This window comes from Halichoeres trimaculatus, unplaced genomic scaffold (genome assembly GCF_033239565.1).
Source record: "Halichoeres trimaculatus isolate MK-OKI-2021-1 unplaced genomic scaffold, fHalTri1.1 fHalTri1_scaffold_18, whole genome shotgun sequence".
In the NCBI taxonomy this organism is placed as follows: domain Eukaryota; kingdom Metazoa; phylum Chordata; class Actinopteri; order Labriformes; family Labridae; genus Halichoeres; species Halichoeres trimaculatus.
The window spans coordinates 31,187,418-31,214,007 of record NW_027437196.1 but is presented as its reverse complement, the minus strand read 5'-3'; the positions used below and the strand labels follow the sequence as shown (position 1 = coordinate 31,214,007).

The following is a 26,590-nucleotide window of genomic DNA, read 5'->3' as shown; positions in this document are numbered from 1 at the left end:
CTTACTTTGTGAAGACGTGTGGGGGAGGGGAGCCTATGAGAGGTGTCCTTATAATGCAGGTTAGTCAGATAAACACCTGACACACAACACAGCTTGCTACCTAATCAACATGAAACTTACTTTTACCCTTTTTTCACCAGTGCACGTTGCTGGTGCTAGTGGTTCTGCTTAGTTGATTCAAATCACATTCTCCTAAGAATAGGTTTGGTTTTCCAAAGGGCAAAGAGCCAAGTCAGGGCCATGCCATGATGTCATTTATAAACTTCAGTTAGTCACTGCCTACTTAACTGCTCTGGGGCGAGGTAGTTGGTGTTGGCTGCCGGTGTATAGGGCAAGAGACGGCAATAGAGTTGGAGCTCGGAGCTTGCAACTAGGCAGAGATTTGTTTTACAATACTTGTTTCTGACAGTGTGCTACACGCATGTGTTAATGTCAGTTAATGGAGCGTATCTCTGCCCTGTGCAATTCAGAGCAGGGGAATAATGTAAACACACATACACATGGCAAAAGTGAACCCCATCATGTAAATTAGATAAATAACATCAGACTGTTAAGTCTGTTAAATAAAATGATGAGGTATAGACCTGATCTATAAGAGACAATGCATTTAATTCAATTTCTCCTCCAGTTCAAGCTTTACACAAGTAAACACCAAGATCCAACAGACAACTCATTGAGCAGCATGCCTTTTCAAGAATGATAAATAGCATTTGGCCTTTTAGTTTGTTAAATAAAATAATAAGATATAGACCTGATCTGTAAAAGCGGAGACAAATCAGTGCTTTAACTTTGCCTTCATCTCAAATAATGGATATGGAAACAAAACAACTCAACCGGCAGCCTTCCTTCAGACTTTTTTTTACAATGACTGTTTTTTTTTACACTGATCTTTGGTCATTGTTCCACAGTGATTGGCTCTGGCCCAGGTTAAAGTTGGTGTTTCTTAAGCACCAATTTTTGAGCACCTGTGGACAGTTCTTTGTCTCTAAGATCACAAAGAGTTAGTGCTGAGTAAGACACTGGCCTAGAACTAGCACCAGCACCAGTAAAGTAGAAAAAAGGTATATGTGAAGATGTTTGGGTGTGTGGAAGGAGGCCTAAGAAGAGGTGTCCTTTTTATGCACTTTAGTCAGGTGAACAACTGAGACACACAACTAGGCTTGCAGCCAAATCTACATAAAACTTACTTTGTGAAGGTGTGTCGGGGACAGGGGGCCTAAAAAGAGGTGTCCTTATAATGCAGGTTAGTCAGGTGAACAACTGATACACATCTCAGCCTGATGCTGAAACTACATAAAACTTACTTTGTCAAAATATGTGGGGGAGGGGAGCCTAAAAACGAGGTGTCCTTATAATGCAGGTTAGTCAGGTGAACAACTGATACACAACTCAGCTTGCTGCTGAAACTACATAAAACTTACTTTGTCAAAATATGTGGGGGAGGGGAGCCTAAAAACGAGGTGTCCTTATAATGCAGGTTAGTCAGATAAACACCTGACACACAACTCAGCTTGCAACCTGGATCCACATTAAACTTGCTTTGTCAAAATATGTGGGGGAGGGGAGCCTAAAAACGAGGTGTCCTTATAATGCAGGTTAGTCAGGTGAACAACTGAGACACACAACTAGGCTTGCTGCCAAATCTACATAAAACTTACTTTGTGAAGACGTGTGGGGGAGGGGAGCCTCAAAGAGGTGTCCTAATAATGCAGGTTAGTCAGGTGAACAACTGATACACATCTCAGCCTGATGCTGGATCTATATAAAACTTACTTTGTGAAGACGTGTGGGGGAGGGGAGCCTATGAGAGGTGTCCTTATAATGCAGGTTAGTCAGATAAACACCTGACACACAACACAGCTTGCTACCTAATCAACATGAAACTTACTTTTACCCTTTTTTCACCAGTGCACGTTGCTGGTGCTAGTGGTTCTGCTTAGTTGATTCAAATCACATTCTCCTAAGAATAGGTTTGGTTTTCCAAAGGGCAAAGAGCCAAGTCAGGGCCATGCCATGATGTCATTTATAAACTTCAGTTAGTCACTGCCTACTTAACTGCTCTGGGGCGAGGTAGTTGGTGTTGGCTGCCGGTGTATAGGGCAAGAGACGGCAATAGAGTTGGAGCTCGGAGCTTGCAACTAGGCAGAGATTTGTTTTACAATACTTGTTTCTGACAGTGTGCTACACGCATGTGTTAATGTCAGTTAATGGAGCGTATCTCTGCCCTGTGCAATTCAGAGCAGGGGAATAATGTAAACACACATACACATGGCAAAAGTGAACCCCATCATGTAAATTAGATAAATAACATCAGACTGTTAAGTCTGTTAAATAAAATGATGAGGTATAGACCTGATCTATAAGAGACAATGCATTTAATTCAATTTCTCCTCCAGTTCAAGCTTTACACAAGTAAACACCAAGATCCAACAGACAACTCATTGAGCAGCATGCCTTTTCAAGAATGATAAATAGCATTTGGCCTTTTAGTTTGTTAAATAAAATAATAAGATATAGACCTGATCTGTAAAAGCGGAGACAAATCAGTGCTTTAACTTTGCCTTCATCTCAAATAATGGATATGGAAACAAAACAACTCAACCGGCAGCCTTCCTTCAGACTTTTTTTTACAATGACTGTTTTTTTTTACACTGATCTTTGGTCATTGTTCCACAGTGATTGGCTCTGGCCCAGGTTAAAGTTGGTGTTTCTTAAGCACCAATTTTTGAGCACCTGTGGACAGTTCTTTGTCTCTAAGATCACAAAGAGTTAGTGCTGAGTAAGACACTGGCCTAGAACTAGCACCAGCACCAGTAAAGTAGAAAAAAGGTATATGTGAAGATGTTTGGGTGTGTGGAAGGAGGCCTAAGAAGAGGTGTCCTTTTTATGCACTTTAGTCAGGTGAACAACTGAGACACACAACTAGGCTTGCAGCCAAATCTACATAAAACTTACTTTGTGAAGGTGTGTCGGGGACAGGGGGCCTAAAAAGAGGTGTCCTTATAATGCAGGTTAGTCAGGTGAACAACTGATACACAACTCAGCTTGCTGCTGAAACTACATAAAACTTACTTTGTCAAAATATGTGGGGGAGGGGAGCCTAAAAACGAGGTGTCCTTATAATGCAGGTTAGTCAGGTGAACAACTGATACACAACTCAGCTTGCTGCTGAAACTACATAAAACTTACTTTGTCAAAATATGTGGGGGAGGGGAGCCTAAAAACGAGGTGTCCTTATAATGCAGGTTAGTCAGATAAACACCTGACACACAACTCAGCTTGCAACCTGGATCCACATTAAACTTGCTTTGTCAAAATATGTGGGGGAGGGGAGCCTAAAAACGAGGTGTCCTTATAATGCAGGTTAGTCAGGTGAACAACTGAGACACACAACTAGGCTTGCTGCCAAATCTACATAAAACTTACTTTGTGAAGACGTGTGGGGGAGGGGAGCCTCAAAGAGGTGTCCTAATAATGCAGGTTAGTCAGGTGAACAACTGATACACATCTCAGCCTGATGCTGGATCTATATAAAACTTACTTTGTGAAGACGTGTGGGGGAGGGGAGCCTATGAGAGGTGTCCTTATAATGCAGGTTAGTCAGATAAACACCTGACACACAACACAGCTTGCTACCTAATCAACATGAAACTTACTTTTACCCTTTTTTCACCAGTGCACGTTGCTGGTGCTAGTGGTTCTGCTTAGTTGATTCAAATCACATTCTCCTAAGAATAGGTTTGGTTTTCCAAAGGGCAAAGAGCCAAGTCAGGGCCATGCCATGATGTCATTTATAAACTTCAGTTAGTCACTGCCTACTTAACTGCTCTGGGGCGAGGTAGTTGGTGTTGGCTGCCGGTGTATAGGGCAAGAGACGGCAATAGAGTTGGAGCTCGGAGCTTGCAACTAGGCAGAGATTTGTTTTACAATACTTGTTTCTGACAGTGTGCTACACGCATGTGTTAATGTCAGTTAATGGAGCGTATCTCTGCCCTGTGCAATTCAGAGCAGGGGAATAATGTAAACACACATACACATGGCAAAAGTGAACCCCATCATGTAAATTAGATAAATAACATCAGACTGTTAAGTCTGTTAAATAAAATGATGAGGTATAGACCTGATCTATAAGAGACAATGCATTTAATTCAATTTCTCCTCCAGTTCAAGCTTTACACAAGTAAACACCAAGATCCAACAGACAACTCATTGAGCAGCATGCCTTTTCAAGAATGATAAATAGCATTTGGCCTTTTAGTTTGTTAAATAAAATAATAAGATATAGACCTGATCTGTAAAAGCGGAGACAAATCAGTGCTTTAACTTTGCCTTCATCTCAAATAATGGATAAGGAAACAAAACAACTCAACCGGCAGCCTTCCTTCAGACTTTTTTTTACAATGACTGTTTTTTTTTACACTGATCTTTGGTCATTGTTCCACAGTGATTGGCTCTGGCCCAGGTTAAAGTTGGTGTTTCTTAAGCACCAATTTTTGAGCACCTGTGGACAGTTCTTTGTCTCTAAGATCACAAAGAGTTAGTGCTGAGTAAGACACTGGCCTAGAACTAGCACCAGCACCAGTAAAGTAGAAAAAAGGTATATGTGAAGATGTTTGGATATGTGGAAGGAGGCCTAAGAAGAGGTGTCCTTTTTATGCACTTTAGTCAGGTGAACAACTGAGACACACAACTAGGCTTGCAGCCAAATCTACATAAAACTTACTTTGTGAAGGTGTGTCGGGGAAAGGGGGCCTAAAAAGAGGTGTCCTTATAATGCAGGTTAGTCAGGTGAACAACTGATACACAACTCAGCTTGCTGCTGAAACTACATAAAACTTACTTTGTCAAAATATGTGGGGGAGGGGAGCCTAAAAACGACGTGTCCTTATAATGCAGGTTAGTCAGGTGAACAACTGATACACAACTCAGCTTGCTGCTGAAACTACATGAAACTTACTATGTCAAAATATGTGGGGGAGGGGAGCCTAAAAACGAGGTGTCCTTATAATGCAGGTTAGTCAGATAAACACCTGACACACAACTCAGCTTGCAACCTGGATCCACATTAAACTTGCTTTGTCAAAATATGTGGGGGAGGGGAGCCTAAAAACGAGGTGTCCTTATAATGCAGGTTAGTCAGGTGAACAACTGAGACACACAACTAGGCTTGCTGCCAAATCTACATAAAACTTACTTTGTGAAGGTGTGTGGGGGAGGGGAGCCTATAAGAGGTGTCCTTATAATGCAGGTTAGTCAGGTGAACAACTGATACACAACTCAGCTTGCTGCTGGAACTACATAAAACTTACTTTGTGAAGATATGTGGGGGAGGGGAGCCTAAAAGAGGTGTCCTTATAATGCAGGTTAGTCAGATAAACGCTGACACAGAGCTGCATATCGCAGACATGAGTAGTACGTCTGCCAGATGCTGGTTGTTTTTTTTTTAAAATTTTTAAAACTCCAGTGACAAATGTTTATCACAAATTTCTTCCAAATTAAAAAAAAATGTTTGGAGTCTTAGAGTTTTCACTGATTTTAAAGTGTTGAAATTATTGTTTATAAGATTTAGTTTTTTAGTATCTTAGAATTTAAATTAAAGTCTTCAACCTTAAATACTTAAGAAGAATGTCCTTTTAATTTAAAACCATTTTGTGTTTTGCTTAAATACCAATCAGTGTAATTACGTAAACTTTATCAGCAGAGTGATTTGAGTTGTTATAGTAGACTGCTTGCAGATTCCTTGATGGAAATGTCAACAACGCTGTGTCCAGTCAGCGCTTTGCATTGTGACAAACCGTACAGGAGTAGACTGGTCTGGTGCATACTGTGGATTTTTTGGTAACTCCGAATATCATCTGGGTATTTTTGGCGTCCTGTAAATCTTAGTTGTCTGTATACTCCATACTACTAGGGAAAGGTACCTTTACAGTTTCGTTGTACTTTGCACCAGAGTCCTGCGATTAGTCGTTTTTTTTTTCCCGGGTTTGGATCTGGGTGGAAAATATAACATGCAGGTCGAGTCGCGGGTTTTAGTTTGACACATCAAAATGAATATAAAATAATAATAAATACAATAAAATAAAAACGTAAGTTGTAAGCTGGTTGTAAGGCTGTGACCATATAGCCACACTATCCAGTTCTTGTAATACATCCATGGTTGTGACTAGGGGTGTAAATCACCAGTTTCATGACGATACGATACAATATCGATTCTTAGGACAACGATATGATATTTGCCGATATCACAAAGTCTGTCACGATATGATATGATACTATTCAGGGGCCTTCGATCGATTTAAGACGATATTATGTCCTCACTGAACATAATCAGCAACATTTCACCTGAGGCAAGAAAGAAATACAAAACAATTTTGATAGTTTTATTTCTGAAATGTGGAACGATGTGCTGACCTTTAGGTATGATAGTTTGTCGAGGATTATAGCCATCTGTATGATCTAATTATGTTTTAAAATTAAAACTGGTTAAATTCAGGTAAGGTGCTTTTTGGCCCCCACAATTACCTTATGGGTCTTACTGTTATACTGTAATGTTTGATTATTATATCAAGTAATGATGCAACACTATAATTAAAAATTACTGATCACATAAACTTTATTATTGACCTCCAACATTTGACCATTTTCTATCAAACCAAAAATGTGAAGCTTTGTTTTTAATTAAACCCAAACATTTCTATTGTTCAACATTAGAACTATCAACTTAACGAACTTAACATTGATAGTTTTTTTTTTTACTGTGATGCCTGATAACCACAGTTTGTATGTCAGTGTGATCAGACTTTGTTTCACTGTGTAATAGTCGATGTGGAGGAGGAATGACACTAAGCTCTCGCCGTTTGAGTTTTTAACTGTATGAAATTTCATAATTCAGTGCGCTACAAAATCAAATTATAAGATAACTCACTGCAGTTGTGTGATGATGCACTCCTGTCTTGTGTGCAGCCTGCATCCTCTGCAGTCAGGTCGACCGTATCTTACCCGGATACAGGAAAGCTATTTTATGATTGGCGGATATGTCTGGCTCTCTTTTAGCTCTGTGATGCTAACAGCGTCTTGCTACACGTTCGCCTACAGCGGTGTGACTTGGTGGGTGCTAAACAGTCCATTTCACAGCAGGAGAAATATCAGGCGTGACGTGTGAAAGTGAAAAGGTTCAAATGTGTGTCTCATACGCTGAGTGCGTGAGGCCTGAGAGGAAACTTCAGAACGACTCGCCGTTGGACGGAGACGGACACGCGTGTCCAGTCGGGATTTCAAAATAAAGGCGTACATTAACGACCACAATGATGATGGATGTTTAGACTTTCCATCGATGTGATTGGATCATTGCTTAACCAATCGATGTATCGATGTATATCGATGGATCATTACACCCCTAGTTGTGACATGATCACTGCTCGTACCTGCTGAGTGTTGCTTAAGTCTGGACAAAAAGTAAGTCTACTATTGCACATGTAAAGGTCCTTTTAAGAGATTAAAAGTTTAAAAGCATTGAGCGTAAAAACCGAGTGATTTTACAGTTGTATGTGAGAAGATCACAGAGGGTTGATGATGGAGCTGAAGTCAGGCTTTTATTGGAAGAGTTGCTTCATTCAGGTGCGTTGTTTACTCACTGGCATCTGAACTATGGCGATATGCCGTTCAATTTTCAGACAATATGACCCAAAATGATTACCTCAAATACAGTTGCAGGTCGGGCTGCGGGTCGGGCTGTGGGTCGGGTTTCAACGGGTCGGATCAGGTTGCGGTACTAATCAGGCTAATGAGCAGGTTTGCGGTTCGGGTGCAGGTTTGTACGTCGGGGTGGGGCGGATCTTGAAAATTGGACCCGTGCAGGACTCTGCTTTGCACTGCAATGACAAATAAAGTCCTATTCTTTTCAATTCTTTCACATTTGAAACAATATGGTACCTGGCAATCGGTACTGGTACTCAAAGTACCAATTTTATGTACTTTCTGTGTTTGTGTGGTAAGAAATATCAATTTGTTTAATAAAACTTTTTTTTATTTAAAATATTTCTTCTTCACTATATATCCTTGCAATGCTCTGTTCACGTCCAGCATGGAAAATTGCCAACTCTTCTGACATAACATGCTGGATGTCACAGAATTTCCTTCAATGAAATCTCAATAAGACGGGGGTTCTGATTGTTGGCCCTGATTCTAGAGGAATTAAGAAACATCTAGGGTCACTTTCCAATAATGTTACTACCAGCTGTAAAAACCTGGGTGTCATCTTTGATGAGAACCTCAGTCTGAACCAGCATGTCAACCTAGTTGTACAGTCTTGTTTTATGCAGCTTTCAAAACTAAGGCCATTTTTATCTAGAAAAAATCTTGAGGTTGTCATTCATGCTTTTATTTCCTCTCGTTTGGACTACTGCAACTCTCTGTACACATGCTTAAACCAGCACAGAGTGCAGAGGTTGCAGCTTGTCCAAAATGCAGCAGCACGACTCCTCACAGGAACAAAAAAGAGAGAGCACATAACTCCTGTTTTAGCTTCTCTCCATTGGCTCCCCATTCATTTTAGAATTGATTTCAAGATTTTATTGCTGACTTTTAAAGCACGCTCCGGTCTAGCTCCTAACTATATTTCTGGTCTCCTCAGGCCATATGTGTTCGGTCGTACCTTGAGATCCTCAGCCAAGACCCTGCTCGCCGTGCCGAGGTCGAGGCTGAGGACTAGAGGTGACCGGGCCATCTCTGTCAAAGCGCCCATCCTATGGAATAGCCTGCCCGAGGAGATCAGAATGGCAGACTCTTTGTCCTCGTTTAAGTCTCTTTTAAAAACTTATTTTTACAGATGTGCTTTTACTGGAGATTTTAGCTGAGCGCGTTTTAATTGTTGAACTGCTGCTTCAATACGACAGTGTTACGGGCAGCTTCTTATATCCTTTAACCCTTGTTGTCTTAATTGTTTTACCCTTTTATTGCTTTTATTTTAAAGATGCTATTTCCTTATTTAATGTATTATTTATTCTTTTTCATTGTCTTCTCTGTTGCGCCTCACATTTCTCTCTTTATTCTCTCTGTCATTTCCTCTCTTAATTCTTTTAATGCCCATTTTTATTATGTAAAGCACTAAGTAACACTAAGCACTAAGAAACACTTGTTCTATATAAATAAAGTTTATTATTATTATTATTATTATTATTATTCTACTCATTCACAGTCACAAGGATGCATTTAGGTACCCAAACATGGCACCTTTTGATTTTACATGAATCGGTACCCTGTACTTTTGACAGAAATCTGGTCGGTACCTATAAAAGTACCTAATTCGGTACCCATCCCTACATACTACCTACTGCATTTGGGCCAAATCAGTATGCACAGTTGGTATAGTATGCAAATATGGAAACAGTCTATAAGTTTGTTCTTGTCCTCACAGGCCACTGCTTTCTGACAGTCCTGAGCTGTATCAGGTAGTTAAAAACATTCAACACTGTGAAGACTCCTGAATACTGTCATGACCAAACAGAACTGAATTATGATTGGATGTAAAAGCATGACATTCAAAAAATACAGGCAACTTACCATGTATAGACCACCTTCAATGGCCCAGGATCAGGACTGACCCCTGTCATCTCAGCATCACTCCCACCAAGGCTTCCTGTGTGAGCCAATGACAAAACCAAATTTGAAATTTTTTGAAGCAAAAACAATTCTCGTTGATTCAACAAACAATATTTCATGACACTGGCCATGTTGATAGCAGAAATGTTAGCTAATATTTCAGCAGGGAAGAAGAAAGACAGGAGTAGTGAGCCTAGAATACATACCCAAAGGGCCAATAACATTTTTGACATATTAAGCCCAGTTAGTACTTGCCTATTTTGGTGCTGGCTCACTTTCATTGACCTTCAGGTCACTTTGCTCTTCACAAGGTGCCTGAAATAGCAAAGGGAAAATGCACTGTCTCTCAAAATGCTATCACTTAGTTGAGATTGAGGAAAAAAAGTAGGATTCAGTGAGGTAGAAAATAATTTACAGGCTGACAAATTTCTACACATCACAAAGATTATTCCATTCACTCACATTTATACCTGGCAGAACAGCTGCCAAGAGCAGTTTGGGGTAAGGTATCTTGCCTAACCAGGACAGACTCTTGACTGTTGAAGCTAAAATTGAACTTGCAGTCTTACAGTTACAACATGCCTTAATACCAACTGAGCCACAGCCGCCCAATCTCATTAGGCGATATGCAATTCTTTTTATACTGATGATTTCATGAAGAATCCACAGGCTCTGAGGCTCAGTAGAATTTGAGGTCACTCTTAAAATTCTTAAATACATATGAGAGGGTTCGTTTCAAAACTCCAAAGTTTCCTTCTTTCCTCCACTTGCGTGGTTTACTTGTGTCTTAGTCCCTCCCACCAGAGATGCATGAGAGAGACGCAAGGAAATGAAGAGAGGGGAGAGGAATCGTGGCGATTTGTTTTAAGAGCATTGAGACATCCTTTCCTCTGGATGTATTTCACTGATGACAGCAGCAGCTGATCACCTCTAGATCATCTGTCAGTCAGCTCTAACAGCTGTTTGTGTGTCTGCACATGTGCACTGTAATAACTAATAAGACAAACAGTAACAGAGCTTTGTTTGTTCCTGTGATCTGTTTAACACGTTCCCATGGAGAAAATCTGCTCTCTGTTTATTCTGTGTGCTGTTTAGAACCACACGGATCACTTTACCTGTAAAATGCATCATTTTTAGAGTAATTATTCACTGACACTGACAGGAGGCAGTGGCTGCAGCAGAGAAAACAATGAAAAAGTAGGCCAAATAAAACCAGCCACCTTTGCAGCATAGCCAAAAAATTTCACTGTGAGTGTGTCTCAAAGCAATAAACTACAGTCTCCTCTCTCCTCTGTGCCACAAAGAGTACTTCCCAATCGCCATATTAATGCTGTCCCAAAGTGATAATTGTGCTCGGAGGAGAGAGGAGGGAGGCAGAAGAAGACTGACCGGAGGAGCTATGATCGAGGAAACAGGAGAGCTGGCTTTTCTGAAGTCTCTTCACTGACAGACATGCCCCCATTTGGAATATCACTCTCTGATCGGACGCTGCAGCGGCTCAGACTTCTCTACATGAAACTTCACAAACACAACAGAGTTTAATGAGAGAAAAGACGAGCTGAAAACAGGCACTGAGGATTGATCGGTAACAGGTCATAGAGCTGGGATTAAAAAAAGTGTTTGTTGTGAGTTTAAAGCACAAAACACTGAACACAACCATCATGAAATCAATGTAACGGGAGTTTAATACCAAACACTGACACAATAAACTAGCTTATATTAATAAGGGTCAGAGTTAACAATGATGATCTAGATAAAGACTGAATAATTACTCTAAAAATGATGCATTTTACAGGTAAAGTGATCCGTGTGGTTCTAAACAGCACACAGAATAAACAGAGAGCAGATTTTCTCCATGGGAACGTGTTAAACAGATCACAGGAACAAACAAAGCTCTGTTACTGTTTGTCTTATTAGTTATTACAGTGCACATGTGCAGACACACAAACAGCTGTTAGAGCTGACTGACAGATGATCTAGAGGTGATCAGCTGCTGCTGTCATCAGTGAAACACATCCAGAGGAAAGGATGTCTCAATGCTCTTAAAACAAATCGCCTTGATTCCTCTCCCCTCTCTTCATTTCCTTGCGTCTCTCTCGTGCATCTCTGGTGGGAGGGACTAAGGACGTGGTCACACTGGCCAATCGTGCCGTGCCTAAGCACGCTTCAGCCGTAAAGCACGTTTGGAATAGCAAGTGTGACTGCAACTGTGCCGTGCTCAAGCACGATTCCCTTCCGTGCTTCGGCATGCTTCGAAGAGGTGGGCTTCGGCACGGTTTACTTCATGCACGAGCACAAGCACGCGGACAGCACGTGCGATCCATTACGTATAATCACCGCGAACGCGGTGATTATACGTCTTAATATTAGTCCAAAAGTCTCTAAAGTTGTAGCAGTGCTCTCTCTGTCTCATTGTGCTGACTCTGATGAGATCGCGCTTCATGTAAACAAATGCTTCACGATGACGAAGGCGGGCAGTGCGTGTGTCTGATACCCGCTAAAGTCTGGTTCATAATGGGGTAGTGTGACCGCCGGCCGTACTCTCCAGCTGGGGATCGGCGCTGCAGGGGGGCAATCGTGCTTAAGCACAGCACGTTTTGGAGGGCCAGTGTGACCCTGTCCTAAGACACAAGACGCAAGTGGAGGAAAGAAGGAAACTTTGGAACTTTGAAACAAACCCTCTCATATGTATTTAAGAATTTTAAGAGTGACCTCAAATTCCACTGAGCCTCAGAGCCTGTGGATTCTTCATGAAATCATCACAGAATTTATCAGTTTTGATGGAATCTAATATTTTGCTCTGATGAATCAGAATACATTTTGGTGAAAAGAGTCGCATTTTGACTGATGTCATATCTTAGGGCCAAAGTTGATCTTACTCTATTAAGAACTAACTTTTATTAATTCCTAACTTTTACACCAGGCTACAATAGCAATTCTATGACACAAAGAAAGACAAACTTCAATATAATGAGTGAAAAACTTACCTTTAAAGTTGTCGACAAATGTTCCTTCTTGGAGAGCTTAATCTCTTCCCTCAATGATATGTTCCAGTGCATCTTGTTCAGGAGTATCCTCTGCTGCTGCTCCTCCTCTCAGTCATCTTTGCTGTTATGCCAAGACCATAGCATTCAATTTCAGACATACTTTAGTAAATGGATGATGGCTTGTAAATGTTTAGAATGTATAAATCCTTCAGTAATATTTAAAACATATAAATATGTAGTGGTAGTTTGGTAGATATAAGCACCAACGGTAATACGCACCCTACTCATAAAAGCTACTGAATATTATGGAAGCAAAGTTAGATCAGTCTCACAAAACCAGGAGGGTAGGCAGTGTTCTAAAATTGCATTGTCAGGACTAAATATGGTGGACTAACCTGACACCTTTCATCCCAAGAAAAGCAGCTCTCTATCCTGTGATTTTTACTTTATATGCATAACAGAGACATATGCAAAGGCCAAAACTTGTATAAACCTTTCTCTACAACTTTATTGGTATTTAAAGCTAATAACATTTAAAGGCAAACAAAACCTGTCTTCCCTCATTGACATTTACACGTCAGTTATTCCCTGAGTTTTTGACCACCACAAAACTACATGTTTTTTCATTCAGCCCCCTCCCTCATCTCAGCAGACTGATCTGATGTGACCTTTAGGGGACCCGATGTTTCATGGAGACACTTTTCTTAGTTAAGCTTTGCCTCAAACAAACTTATTTAGTTAAGTTACTTAAGGGTCAGCTACCTCTGTCGCACAAAAGAAAACTCAAAAGGAAAAAGGACCACGTTGCAGATTAAACAAAAAGTATTTCATTTACCAAAATGGGCAAAAATAAAACTTAAACAAAATCCAACTGAAAATGAAAAATCACTGGGAGGTTGGTGACACAGGAGGCAAACGTTTTACAATGCACAGACAACAAGAGGGAGAGAAACACAGAGACTGAAGTCACAGGGACAATCAGACACACCTGTGAAAGAACACACAGGTGAGGATGATCAGGGTCATCACAAGGACAAACTCAGGAAGCAAAAACTAGAGGCACACAGGGGCAAAGACTACAAAATAAAACAGGGAACAATAAAAACTTGACACTGAGAAGTGTGCAGACACAGAGGGAACCAGAAACACTAAGAAACAATCACAACACTGAAAACTAAAAGTTAAGAGAAGAAAACACAGGGATTACAGAGGCAAAGATCAAGAAATAAAACAAAAACCATTATTTCCCTTAGTCTTAGTCTAAATCCCATCATTAACACATTTCTATTTCCAAATCATCATCATCAATGATGAACATGTCTCACCTGCTCCATCTCAGCTGATGTGAAGCAAACCAACATACTTTAAACACTTCTATCTTCATGAGGCTTTGGCTCACCAACTAAAAATGTTTATATCCAGAAAGATTAATTTGTTGACACCTTAACCATGGCCTCCACACATTGCTGGGATTAATTATTAATGAAATATGAACCCAAAACTGTGTGCTAGTACAGAGGGGATTTTTCAGGTCGAGCGAGGTGCAGAATGCATGAGGAGAGAGAGCGGCGCACTAACAGCTGATCTGATGAGGAGCAAAACCCGACACAACTTTTAACACTTCTATCTTCAAGAGGCCTTGGTCCACAAACAAACAACACATATCCTCGGAAAGCTTAGCTTATTGAGACCTTAACCATGGCCTCCACATGTTGGTGGGATCAATAATTAATGAATTATGAATCAAAAACGGGGCGCTGGTTAAGAGTCGGTTTTTTGGCCGAGTGAGGTGCAGAATAAATGGGGAGAGTGAGCGGCGCACGAATAGCTGATCTGACCAGTAGCAAAACCCGACACAACTTTAAACACTTATATCTTCAAGAGGCCTTGGCCCACAAACAAACAACACATATCCTCGGAAAGCTTAGCTTATTGAGACCTTAACCATGGCCTCTATGCGTAGGTGGGATGAATATTTAATGATTTATGAATCGAAAAAGGGGCGCTAGTTCAGAAGGTTTTTTTGTTGTTGTTTGAGCAAGGTAGTACCGAATGAAGCTAGAGAGACTTACTCATTTTTATCCATAGCCTACCTCTGTTATGTGTCCTGTCTCAAAGACTAAGTTTAAAGCCTTTTTCACTCGCTGATAGTTTTGAAAAGTTTAACTTGGGAACACGTCTCCACATGAGGCTGCAGGAGAGCACGAACAGACCGTTAGCTACTATGTTAGCACAGCAGGTCAACTCCATACAACAGACTGAATAAGCACAGTAAATGTCCAAAACATGAAATCAGCAGTAAATTTACTAAATTCAAGCTTATAGAAGACAAACCAAACATTTCCCTTACCTTAGTCCATTTAAATCGCGGCCATCTTTGCTCTCTGTGAGTCTCTGCAGCAGCAGACTGCGAAGCCAATCACGGTGCAGGAGCCTCCCAGACTGACGTCGAGAGCAGCAAATCACTGAGCAGAACATCACGAAAGCGCTAAACCAATGAACTGTGCTAAATTTGTGTGTGAATATCCGGTTTTTGTGTATGAAAACCAAATGGCGCCAAAATTTTTCCGTGTGTATGACTTTGTGTGTGAGACACAAAAAAGTTAGATTTCCGTACTTGTCAGGACATGTCGAGAAAAAGCACGAGGCGCTTACTGACATCGTCTGTAATGCGTCTACGCTGCTCGACTTATCGGGACACTTGAGGTGTCCCCATAATCCGGTGGTGTCCTGGTAATGTCGGTACGTAAACCGATAAAATGACCCGATAATCCGGTCGCACCAACACACACACACACACACACACACACACACACACACACACACACACACAACACTGCATGAAGCCACACAAGCATGTTTGTAAACAATTTTGCATGAACCTTCTGTTAATCATGATGTTTGTGTTTTACAGGGGGAGCCTGGCAGAGATGGAGAATTAGGGAGCCCTGGCACACCTGTAAGTGTAGTGCCATCTTTCTTCCACTGGGTGGCAGCATAGCCCAGGTTTTTAAAGGTTAAGTTGGAATGAAAAACAAGTTTATTTTTGTAAATATGAGGCAGTTAAGGGAGAAAGTGTCCTCACAAAGACACAAGGAGGAAGGAAAGTCTTCAAATTTCACTGAGGAAAAAAAAACCCAACTTATTTTGGAATCAGATTGTGAGTTTATCAATCCCCGTGTGGTTCGTTCTTTTCTTATTCTGTTTCAAAACAAAATTTGAAAAATGAAAAACTGACTTGTTTTTTTGTTTTGTTTTTCTGTTTTAAAACCAAAACGGACAGTAAAACAGAAAAATCATGTTTTTCTGTCCTGGTTTTAAAAATGGAAAAACCAAAAATAATAAAAGATTGTGTCAAAATTGTACATGATATTTCAATATTAAATGTGAACATTTCCAAATAAAATTAGACAAATAACTCACATTGAAGACAGACATACAGACATGTTCCTGAGCTTTTTTTTTTTGTAAGTAACAGATCGCTGACGATCAACTCCATCTTATCCGTGCGCATAGGCACACTCCCATGTGTTTCGATGAGACAGACAGTGCACAGTCTGCTGCTGTCTGATCTGCTCTCAGATAAACCAAGAAACATCGGAAAAAAAAAATTCCTTCCCTCTTTTTCACCTATTCTGCAAGTTTTGACTCATTTCATGCATAACGGCTTTGCGCCTTAATTTCTCTTTCGCAGCGCTCTCTCATCGGTAAAGAGGCTGTATTCAAGAAAAACAGATTTAAAGTTTACCAATAAGTAATTTTAAAATGGTTTACGTCATGCGCAACAGATTTGTGCCTTTATTTCTCGTCCGCAACGATCTCTCGTCCGCAGCGATCTCTCATCAGTAAAGACGCTGCATTTAGGAAAAACAGAATTAAAGTATACCAATAAGTAATTTTATAATGGCTCCCTTCATGTGCAATGGCTTTGTGCCTTTATTTCTCATCTGCAGCGATCTTTTATTGGTAAAGGAGCTGCCTTAAGGATCATAAGAAATAAAATATACATACAAATATATATTGTTTTGAAACAGAATAACGAAAGAACAAACCATACATGGATTCTGTACAAACCTTCAATGTAAGTTATTTGTCTAATTTTCATATAGAGATATTCACATTTAATATCAAAATATCACAAACAATTTTGACACAATCTTTTATTATTTTTGTTTTTCCATTGTTAAAACCAGGACAGAAAAATATGTTTTTTCTGTTTTTCTGTTATTCTGTTTTAGTTTTAAAACAGAAAAACAAAAAAACAAGTCTGTTTTTTTTGTTTGTTTGTTTTGAAACGGATTAACAAAAGAACAAACCATACATGGATTCTGTATGTCTGTCTTCAATGTGAGTTATTTGTCTCATTTTTATATAGAGATGTTCACATTTAATATCAAAATATTACACAAACAATTTTGACACATCTTTTTTTGGGGGGGTTTTCCATTTTTGAAACCAGAACAGAAAAGATTGTTTCTGTTTTCTATTATTCTTTTTTGGCTTTGAAACAGAACAACAAAACAAAAAACAGTTTTCATTTTTTAGATTTTGTTTTGAAACAGAATAATGAAAGAATGAACCATACATGGATTCAGTTATGTTTCCATTAATAACATACTTACATGCAAATCTTCAGTAGTCACCGCCATTGTGGCTACCGTCTTGTGTCTTCCTCCTCTTCCTCTTCTTCTTCTTTTTAATTGCTTTAAGTTATGTATTTTTTAATTGATCTTCGTCTTCTGCTAAGGCTTCCAACTTGCCGCTATCACACAACTTTCTGTCTGTGGCGTTAAATCCTGAAAAGGGCACCCATGTGTGGGTGTGTTTCTGTTTGGTGTTGACCAATCATAAGAGGGCAGGGCTGACCCCCCTTGGTTCCGCCCCCAAACTGTCAAAAGTCTGTAACTCGAGTGAGCAGAGAGGACGGAGGGAGAGAGGGAGAGCGCTGCAACACTCCAGCGCGTGCAAAGTAACTCCTTGTGCGCGTGCTGTAGAGTTTAAAGGGATAGTTCAGATTTTTTGACATGAACCTTCAGGGCATCCTCATCTGTAGCTACGTGCATCAGCGCTGTCTTATTCCTGTCAGCGTCCTGTGACCCGAGATCTGGTGCGGTTTTGGTTCAGACGTCTGGCAACATGGCTGGGGTCACGAAAATAAAGCGTTTTTCCTCTCAAAACAAATTGTGTTCAAAAGAGTGATAAATTTGCATCACAAAACTGGAAACCAATAAAAAGTAGCACTCCACCTCTGTTGGCATGACTTCACACTTCTGACAAGTGCACCACCATATATCTATCACCCTCTCTCTCTTTCACGGCTCCAGCTGTGGCTCCAGGAGCGACATGACTGTGATTGTCTCTCTCCACCCGTTCTAACTCCATCTGACAAATTTCAGCATCAGTATATTCGGGTTCATAGATAAATCCCCTTGGCTCTGTGCTAAATGTAATGTCTTCATCAGTGTTGTAGTCAGACATGTTATCGTTAACTTTTTTAAGTTGTAATGACGGTGACAACGCGCGCCAGGCAGCTGGATGCACCGCGCGGCGCAGTGATATGCAGCAGAAAGTAGTGCCAATCGATAACAGAGTCTGACTTTTTTCTGGTTTGCAGTTTTGTGATGCAAATTTATTTATCTTTTGAACACAGTTTGTTTTGTGAGGAAAAACGCTTTATTTTCGTGACCCCAGCCATGTTGCCAGACTACTTTCGTCTGGACCAAAACCGCACCAGATCTCGGGTCACGGGACGCTGACAGGAATAAGACAGCGCTGATGCACGTAGCTACAAAATCCGAACTATCCCTTTAATATAACCATCACTATGCATTTTTTTAGCTCTTGCTGTGTATTTTTACTCGCTCACATCTCCCTGTATGCTCTTGGTTGTTGAATTTGTGCGAGCGAGGACTAAAAAGGGCGTGCGGCAGTTTACTCTGCGCTTGTGGTATGAGATAATTCACTCGTATGTGTGTTTTATCACTCGACATATGACACTAATGTGATGCCATAATATCAAGTTTTCGCTAAGAGTGGTGTTTGTGTGCGTGTGTGTGTGTCAGTGGCGGCTGCTGGTCAGTCAAGGAGGGGAAGCTCATTTTTTTTCAGCCTACATCATAAATTTGTTTATTTATTTAAACATAAATTCTACCCTCCATGCCAGCTTGCTAGCTGCTGGAGCTGCAACGTGAGACGACGACAGGCTGTAAGTGTGAGTGACAGGGGAAGAAGCTCTGCAGCTGTAGCTGTAGCTGCTTATTGGTGAATAAAGAGAGAGAATCTTTAAACACAACACTCGTTTTTAAGAAAGGTCAACTTGCTGGGGATCGATAAAGCCTCCGAATCAGTCCAAAACAACTAACTGTAAAACTCTGAAGATGCTCTGGTGGAGGGTTATACTTCAAGATCGCTGACTGGCTCATTTCACTGTCAATCAAAAAGGGATTCAGCCACAGACAGATCATCCAATCATCATGCAGAAAGCCCACTGTCTGATAGATCCCCAGAGACGCTGATGTCCGATGGGCGGGACAAAGCCCAGCCTTTATCCAATTACTTTCCAGTTTTTTCAGTGGAACAACCCACTCTGCACTTCCCCGCTGAAGTCAGAAGACACTTAGGGCTCTAATTTCATGGCGCAGTGCAGGGGGCGCGAGCCTGGCACACCCTGCACAGTACTAATTTTGTGTGGCGCACCACCATGCACTGCCAGTTTGACAATTTGGTCAACCGTCTGCGTAGAGATATGCGCCAGGGGGAGTTGACGGCGCACCAGGGGGAGGTGTAGGCAGATTCATGTTGGCGCCTGGGCCACAGGGCATTTAAAGGCGAGGCGCTTATTTGATTGGTGAAAACAGCGCTCGGCTGTGTTAAACCCACTCACGGCTTTTCTCCTCCCTCTCTGCCATTTGGAGGGAGGCGTGGACGCACAGCTCTGCGCTCTTCTGCGCCTCGACTGCGCCTCTCTTGGCACTGCAGGAAATTTGAAAAGTGTGCTGGTCACACCCTGTTCACACGGTGAAGGCCGGCACAGGGCAGGTGCGCCTGCACTAGTGCATATTGTGTTGATGAAATGTACACACAGCAGTACATATCACCACTTTTTGAGGGACATTTTAGCGGAAGCTGAGCATCCCTTGCAGTCTTAGAGCAATTGCCACTGGTATGTGTGTGTGTGTGTGTGTGTGTGTGTGTGTGTGCGCACGTGTGTGTGTGTTTGTATGTTAGTTAATACAACACTCTAATGTATATTGCAAGACGATACAGACATCACATCAAATCAAATTACATGCACAAAAACAGGCCTCTGTTCAAATGTTTGAGTAAAAGAAGTAAAAGTTCTTGTGCTATGGTTTAGTGCCCTGCATCTGTTGACCAGAAAAGTTGTAAAGTTAAGTGAGTAGAATCATCTTATTTATTTAGCAGCAAGGACAGTGTGTTATTTTTTTAACTCCCTTTACAAATAAAAAAATGAAAATAGAAATAATAAATAAAAAAAATAGAATAGAAATAAAAGTATGATAGCAACATATTTAGGATACTGGTAACTGTCGTCTGTACTCCAACATGTAGTGGTGCAAGACAAAAAAGAAACACACAACTAGAGGGCAGACAGTAAAAACACATGACAAGATTAAAATAAAATAAAATGAATAAATAAATGAAAAAAAAAAAACATTGAATTTGATGAATTAAAAGTATTTCTTAAAACCAGTGAAGCCCAAACACTGACTTCATTTCACTTCTTCATTTAAAAATGGGCTCCTGGATTTGTACCTGTATCAGGAGCTGTGGTTTGGTGTGTATGATGTTAAACAAGTTGCATATTATACATATTATATATTATTATATATTACTTATTACTAGGTCGGCCTTTCATTGTGGAGTTTGCATTTCTGCCTGTGCATGCGTGGGTTCTCTCCGGTTCCTCCAGCTTCCTCCCACAGTCCAAAAACCTGCTCATCAGTTTAATTGAACACTCAAAATTTTCCGTAGCTGTGACTGTGTGCGTAAATGGCTGTCTGTTTATGTGTCAGCCCTGTGAATGACTGGTGACCAGTCCAGGGTGTACCCCGCCTCTCGCCCAATGACAGCTGGGATAGGCTCCAGCCACCTGTGACCCTGAACAGGATAAGCAGTTTGGAAAATGAATGAATTATTTATTTCTAGGAAAAGGCTTTTGGTGAGAGACAGTAATTAGTTGTTTTTCCATTTTTCCTTCCTAAAACTCAAAATCCCCTAGATATTTAGACAAAAAAGATATGTCCATGCTTGGTAAAGTTGAAACTGTACTCAAAGATTGAAGTAAAAAAAAAAAAGAAAAAAAGGGGAAGCACAACAAGCAAACAATGCTTTGCTGTGAATAAAGTGAGCTAAAAATTACAATACCACTGGTGAACCTGCACAGCTCTAAACAAATCTGAACTGAGTTCCGAGTAGTTTCAGATAAACTTTCATGTAAACACCATCATGAATGCCAATCCAGCATGCCATGTCCGTCAGTGTGAGTGGAACGGGAACAGAAAGTGACCATGTGAACATGCTATTTATGATTTATGGGTTGAGCTCATGGCGGGAATCCCAAATTTTTGTGTCTCCACCCCTTAAGTGATGACTTTGAGTCTACTTTAAATTGGACACTGTGTCTTCATCCCTATGTGAGAAGTGAAGCCAAAATATCTGAGTGCTTACTTGCTGGTCTGCAGTGAGGCCACAGTAAGTTCACTGCTGTTGGGGTTGTGTAGCGACCATCATACCCAAAGTGGCAAATCAGGAGGACCGAGGCAATTCCCGTTGGGCCAGCCTCAAGTTTGGGCCACGAGGGCCGGTGGTAATATACATTTTTTTAAAATAATTATAATTTTTTGGTTCAGTATACATTCTGAATGAGTGTTACCTACATGCTATTACCGCTGTCCCTGTGGGCCGTCTCCATCAGCAGCTTTTTATTTTTTTTTTCTAAGATGCATCCTGACCTAACAGCACGTCTGTGCAGGCTAAAAACAATTAGCTCCGCCAGTCGGAGTCTGTGCAACGAGCCAGCTTGTAGCTACTGCCGGCCAGATGGATCAAAACAGCAAGGGTGGCGCGGAGAAGCTTAGAAATAAAAAAAATAGGAAAGCGCTGGAAAATGACACCAAAATGTGCAAAAATAGCATCTTTTTTTTAATAAAACGTCAACAAGCTTGCGGTTTGAAACAGCAGAGGATGGCGATGAAACTGGTTAGGCAAGATGTTAAATAAAATGCAGCTTACACCATGTGATGAGACGACACCACATAACTGGGGAAACTTTGGTGCTGCTGCATCTCACTTCTGAGGGGCTACAAGACAAACAGCTATGAGCCCACCACGGGTGCAGAGTGGGCAGGTAGGATTGTTCACTGAGTGAATATTAGTATTAATATCAGAGTATAGTGTAGACCTACTCTATATGAAAATTGCCCTGAGATAATTGATGCTTCATGATTCAACACTACAATAATGAAATTGACTTGAATTGACCACAAGGCTGGCTATTGACTATTTTTTTCAAATGTGATTTAATGTCAGAGGAAGACACAGGGGACAGTGATGAGGAAGGGATTGCTGCTGTCAGTTTTGGAGAAACAGGTGAGCTGTTGTAACAGAGTGTGTGAACAAGCAAGCATCAATACTAATATAATCACTTTCTGTGCCCAAATATTAGTAGTGGCCCTTTTTATCATCAAAAGTAAGATGGTAAACAAAGCACACAATTGAAAATGACTAAGATGAATGTTAGATGCAATAGACCTGCATATTTTGCCACTGATCAAAAAATTATTTTTTATTATCATTGATTTTTATTGCACAGGTTTAGGTGAGTTTATGGAACCTGGAGGAAGTGTGAAAGGGAGAGCAGAGTCTACTCCGAGACTGATTTCAGAGACAGCAGCTCAGCAGCAGCAGCAGAACCCTGAACCACAAGTTAGGGATGAGATAGATGAAGATGAGTCTGTTGATGGTTTTGACTACTTTGCTCGCCCTCAGTCACAGGATATACATTTTTTTTTTCTTATCAGCGCTCTTAACATGTAAAGTTATAATTACATTATTTTAATACAAAACATCATGATATAAAGTGGGCCGGTCTGAGGTATGAAATTCCAGGGCTGAAAATGAGTCCCACTCCGCCCCTGGCGACCATAGTCAGCTGTCAGCATGTGTCAATGGTTGGACCCGGATTGTAAGACAGCCCCTCCTTCTCATTATTTTCAACAAAAAAAACTTGTCTTATTTTCAGGTCAAGACAGTAAAATAGTGACATAAGTTCTAAAAGACAACACTGTTAATGGGTGCATTAAAACAACATTTAAACATCTAGTCACATTCAAAATGAAATAAACCACGTTGACACAAGATCAGATTTATCTTATCTACTACAACAAATCAACATAATACGAGGAGCCAGACCAGGGGTCAGCAGGTTTGAGGTTTTACAGCTCAACATGAATGAAGAGAGACTTATCAATGGAGGGGGAATAGCAGGAACTCCTCGGTCTGTGACTCCAACTGTCTGGTGTTCTGCTATCTGCTCACAGTCAACACGCAACAGAGTGCAGATGGAACAGACACAGAGCTAGTGTATTTCTTGGATTACTTGTCTCTGTTTGGTAATGTAAAGTGCAAAATGAGATACTGTTACTCCTGGAGACCACCACCAACTGGACCTCCATTACTTTCATGATAAACACTTATTTCCTGACTTTCTTCACAGTGGTGACACCAAAAAATGCTGCAGGTTTATGGCAGTGTGAATTAATTTTTTCCACTAAAGAGGGGACTTCAGAAAAGTTTGGTGACGACCAAACTGCACGGTCCTTTTTTTTTTTTTTTCTGTTATGATGGTCCCTGTGTCTGATTAGGCAATCACAAAGTCGTGAATCAGTGCCAGGACTGGACTGGTGAACTGGTCAGAAGAGGCTCTGGGCTGGATGATGGCTGATGGGATACCCTTTGTGTAGAATGAGACTCTGCTACACTGGAGCTTTGTTTGAGTGGAGAGTTTCTGTACCAGATCCAGACTCTGCACCCTGCACATTTCAATCAGCCAGATCTTACAGCTTGTTTGTCTTACTCCTGCAGCTTGAATCATCTGCTCGATCAAGATAAAACATTTGTTGAATTGTTAATTAACTAAGATCTGGAGGGGCAATATATCCAAAATGTGAGGAGGCAGTTAAGAGTGATTTAATCTTGACAGCAAGGTGAATTAAGGTTCCAGAAGGAGAGAGAAGCACATTTACATAATTGATTCGGCATGTTTATCCGTGATGAGATTACCATCCTCATCAATATTTTTTAATAAGCAAACATAGTGTTGTGAATTGCTGAGTGATCTGCAATTCACAGCTTTCAGGCTAAGCTTTGCAATCGATTCTTTTAATAGGAACAAAACCAAATGAGTAGCATTTACAGATTGATCTCTGTGTATCCATTTCTGAGGCATTGATCCTTGCATCCCTAGATTAGGTTTAGACAATAAATTCAGGCAGGGGTGTGCGTCTGTGTGAGTGGGTGTTATATTATATCATCTGAATAGTTGTGCAGTTGCCTCTGTGGCTCTTGAGACGGATGAAACCACTGTGTGATTGTCAGTGTGCAGCTTAATGTTCACACTCTGTAATTCAACAGTGAGGAGAGCAGCCTGGCCTCTAGGTCACACACTCTCAAGGCTAAATACAGCAGCAGTCAATCACAAGTGTCACTGCTCAGACAAATGTGACATGTCTTTCTCTTCAGCTGGACTTCCTTATTTCTTGCTGACAGAAATCTATCATGTTTACAGAAATTCAGGAGTATGACTCTTTGTTTTCTGATCAGTGATGTGGCAGAAAAACAAGACTTGTGTTCATGCTGCATTATAAACCGCTGTTATCAGCAGTGGAGCATATTAGAAAGAAGCTTTGGCCTTGTGGTTACATTGTTTGCCCCAGGTAGAGGTTTTAGTCTTTGGACTGGGCATACAGATTTGTTTCCAACCTTGGCCCTTTGACCCATTTCAGTCCCCAGCCAATTTCCCACACCCCACTCCAACCACTCTCTTCTCCTTTTTTTTTTAATAAAGACTTCATCACAAAACAACCTCATGTGGCTACGCTGGAGAGTCACTGGTTGTGTTGAGAGCAATGTCGCTGTCGTGGACTGCAAAACATAAATGATGGCTTGGAGCTGTCACTGGTCAGTTTCTAATAGCTAGAATGTCCCAAATGTAATCAGCCATGCACCCATTTAAATTTTTAATCAAAGCAGATGAGCTTCAAAACAACTACTTTTTATGTTCAGCACTTTTTATGTTGATCTTTTTATAGCATAAACTCTCTCTCTCTCTCTCACACACACACACACACACACACACACACACACACACACACACACACACACACACACACACACACACACACACACACACACACACACACACATTTATATGGGGCATTCTACCGAAAGTGTCCAAAATGGGACATATATATTCTGAATCTTTGAAGTTTGGAAATGTAGGCTTTCCGCATACATCAGCACAGAAGCCAAAAAGGCTACACAGGAAAACAAGAAGCAAAAACAAAGCTGTGTTCACAAGATGTGACAAACTTGTGGAAATGGAAGTTGAATGTATTTTCTATACTAGTCAGTAACTATAGAGTAAAATTTATTTCAGCAGCAGTTCTACTCTTCTCTTACTGTCTACTCCAGACGTGTTGGGCCACAGGGCTCTGAAACTTCCCTCTAAGTGAATTAGTCAATGAACAAGGTGGAAGAGAGCAGACTTGTGGCAGTGACACAAGAAAAGGTGTCACTGAGTATTTGTGGTCACTTTTGATGAGAGTATTGATTAAACTGATGTGTGTGTTCTGTTAGATGTCTTATGAGACTGACAGCTCTCTGAAAGAATTTCTAAAAGTTCCTGCTTAAATGCAAAAAAGTTTGTTAGAACTTTGAATGAACTGAGCAAACAAAGATGACCCCTGGGTGAGCGTCCATACATGCCCAGTGTTGTTATACACGTCACAAAGAGGCATGTGGTGTCATCTCCTGAGAGCCCACACGGGTTCTTTGAGCATGGCTGCCATCTGATGCTCCAGCTTATGTCTCCTGCACGTCAAATACGTTTTCACTGATCCTCCCAAACTTCCCCAAGCTGCATTATTTAGTTTCTCGTAAATCTGGGATGTCAATTCCATTGGTAGACAGGATTCCCAGTAAGGAAAACAGGACGTTTGAGGAAGAAAGGCCGCGAGACAGAATAAAAAAGAGGAAGCACAGTGAAGGAGACAGAACACTCGAAACACCTAAAACATGTCCTATACTTTATTTTGTCCCCCCAAAAAACATTTAGCATTTCAAAGGAGTCCAAGGACGCATTTTTCATAAACTTACAACAAGCTAGAAAAAAAGCTTTAAAAAAGCATGAACCAATCTAAGGTGTTTTGTAAGCCGTCAGTTTTGATAGAACAGACGGCCATTCTGCATCAGCAATGAGGACCAGCATGGATAGCTCCTCTGACTGACTAGCTCTGTCTTTGATATGTAAGCAGCAGTCTCTAACTGTCTCTCCCTCTTTCCTCTTCCGCCCCACCCGTCCCTGCTCCCCTTTCTCTCTTTCATCAGGGCGAAGAAGGACCCTGGGGAAGGAAAGGAGAGGTTTGTCGAATTAGACTTTGCGGTGTCATATATAATCTATTCTGTCATATTCTGCAGCACAGTGAGAAGCTCTGTCAAGTCTGCACGCCTGCTATAGAGGACTTACAGAGCCAATACCTCCAGGCCTGAGGAAATCGGGACCCTTGGGCAAAAATATACATCACAAAAGCTGTCTCTCTTTTCGGCAGACCAACACATTTGAAATATCGAACACTTACTGTACCATCCACTGAATCACAAAATATGAAGGGGCTGTGGCCTCCCTCTGTTGAGCTCTGTTGAACTAGAAACAAAGTTTTTGGTTTGTGTTCAGGTGGCATGTCTGACTGACTGGTTTTAAA

At 40.9% G+C, this 26,590-nt stretch overlaps 1 protein-coding gene across 1 annotated transcript in view; it reads left to right on the top strand.

The window, feature by feature from the left end:
• The window catches only part of LOC141807266 (uncharacterized), a 156,538-nt gene that overhangs the window by 90,792 nt on the left and 39,156 nt on the right, over positions 1-26,590 (top strand). The window contains exons 18-19 of the mRNA XM_074693145.1: positions 15,502-15,546; positions 26,217-26,249. Coding sequence (XP_074549246.1) covers positions 15,502-15,546; positions 26,217-26,249 — 78 coding nt within the window. The remainder of the gene's footprint in view (positions 1-15,501; positions 15,547-26,216; positions 26,250-26,590) is intronic.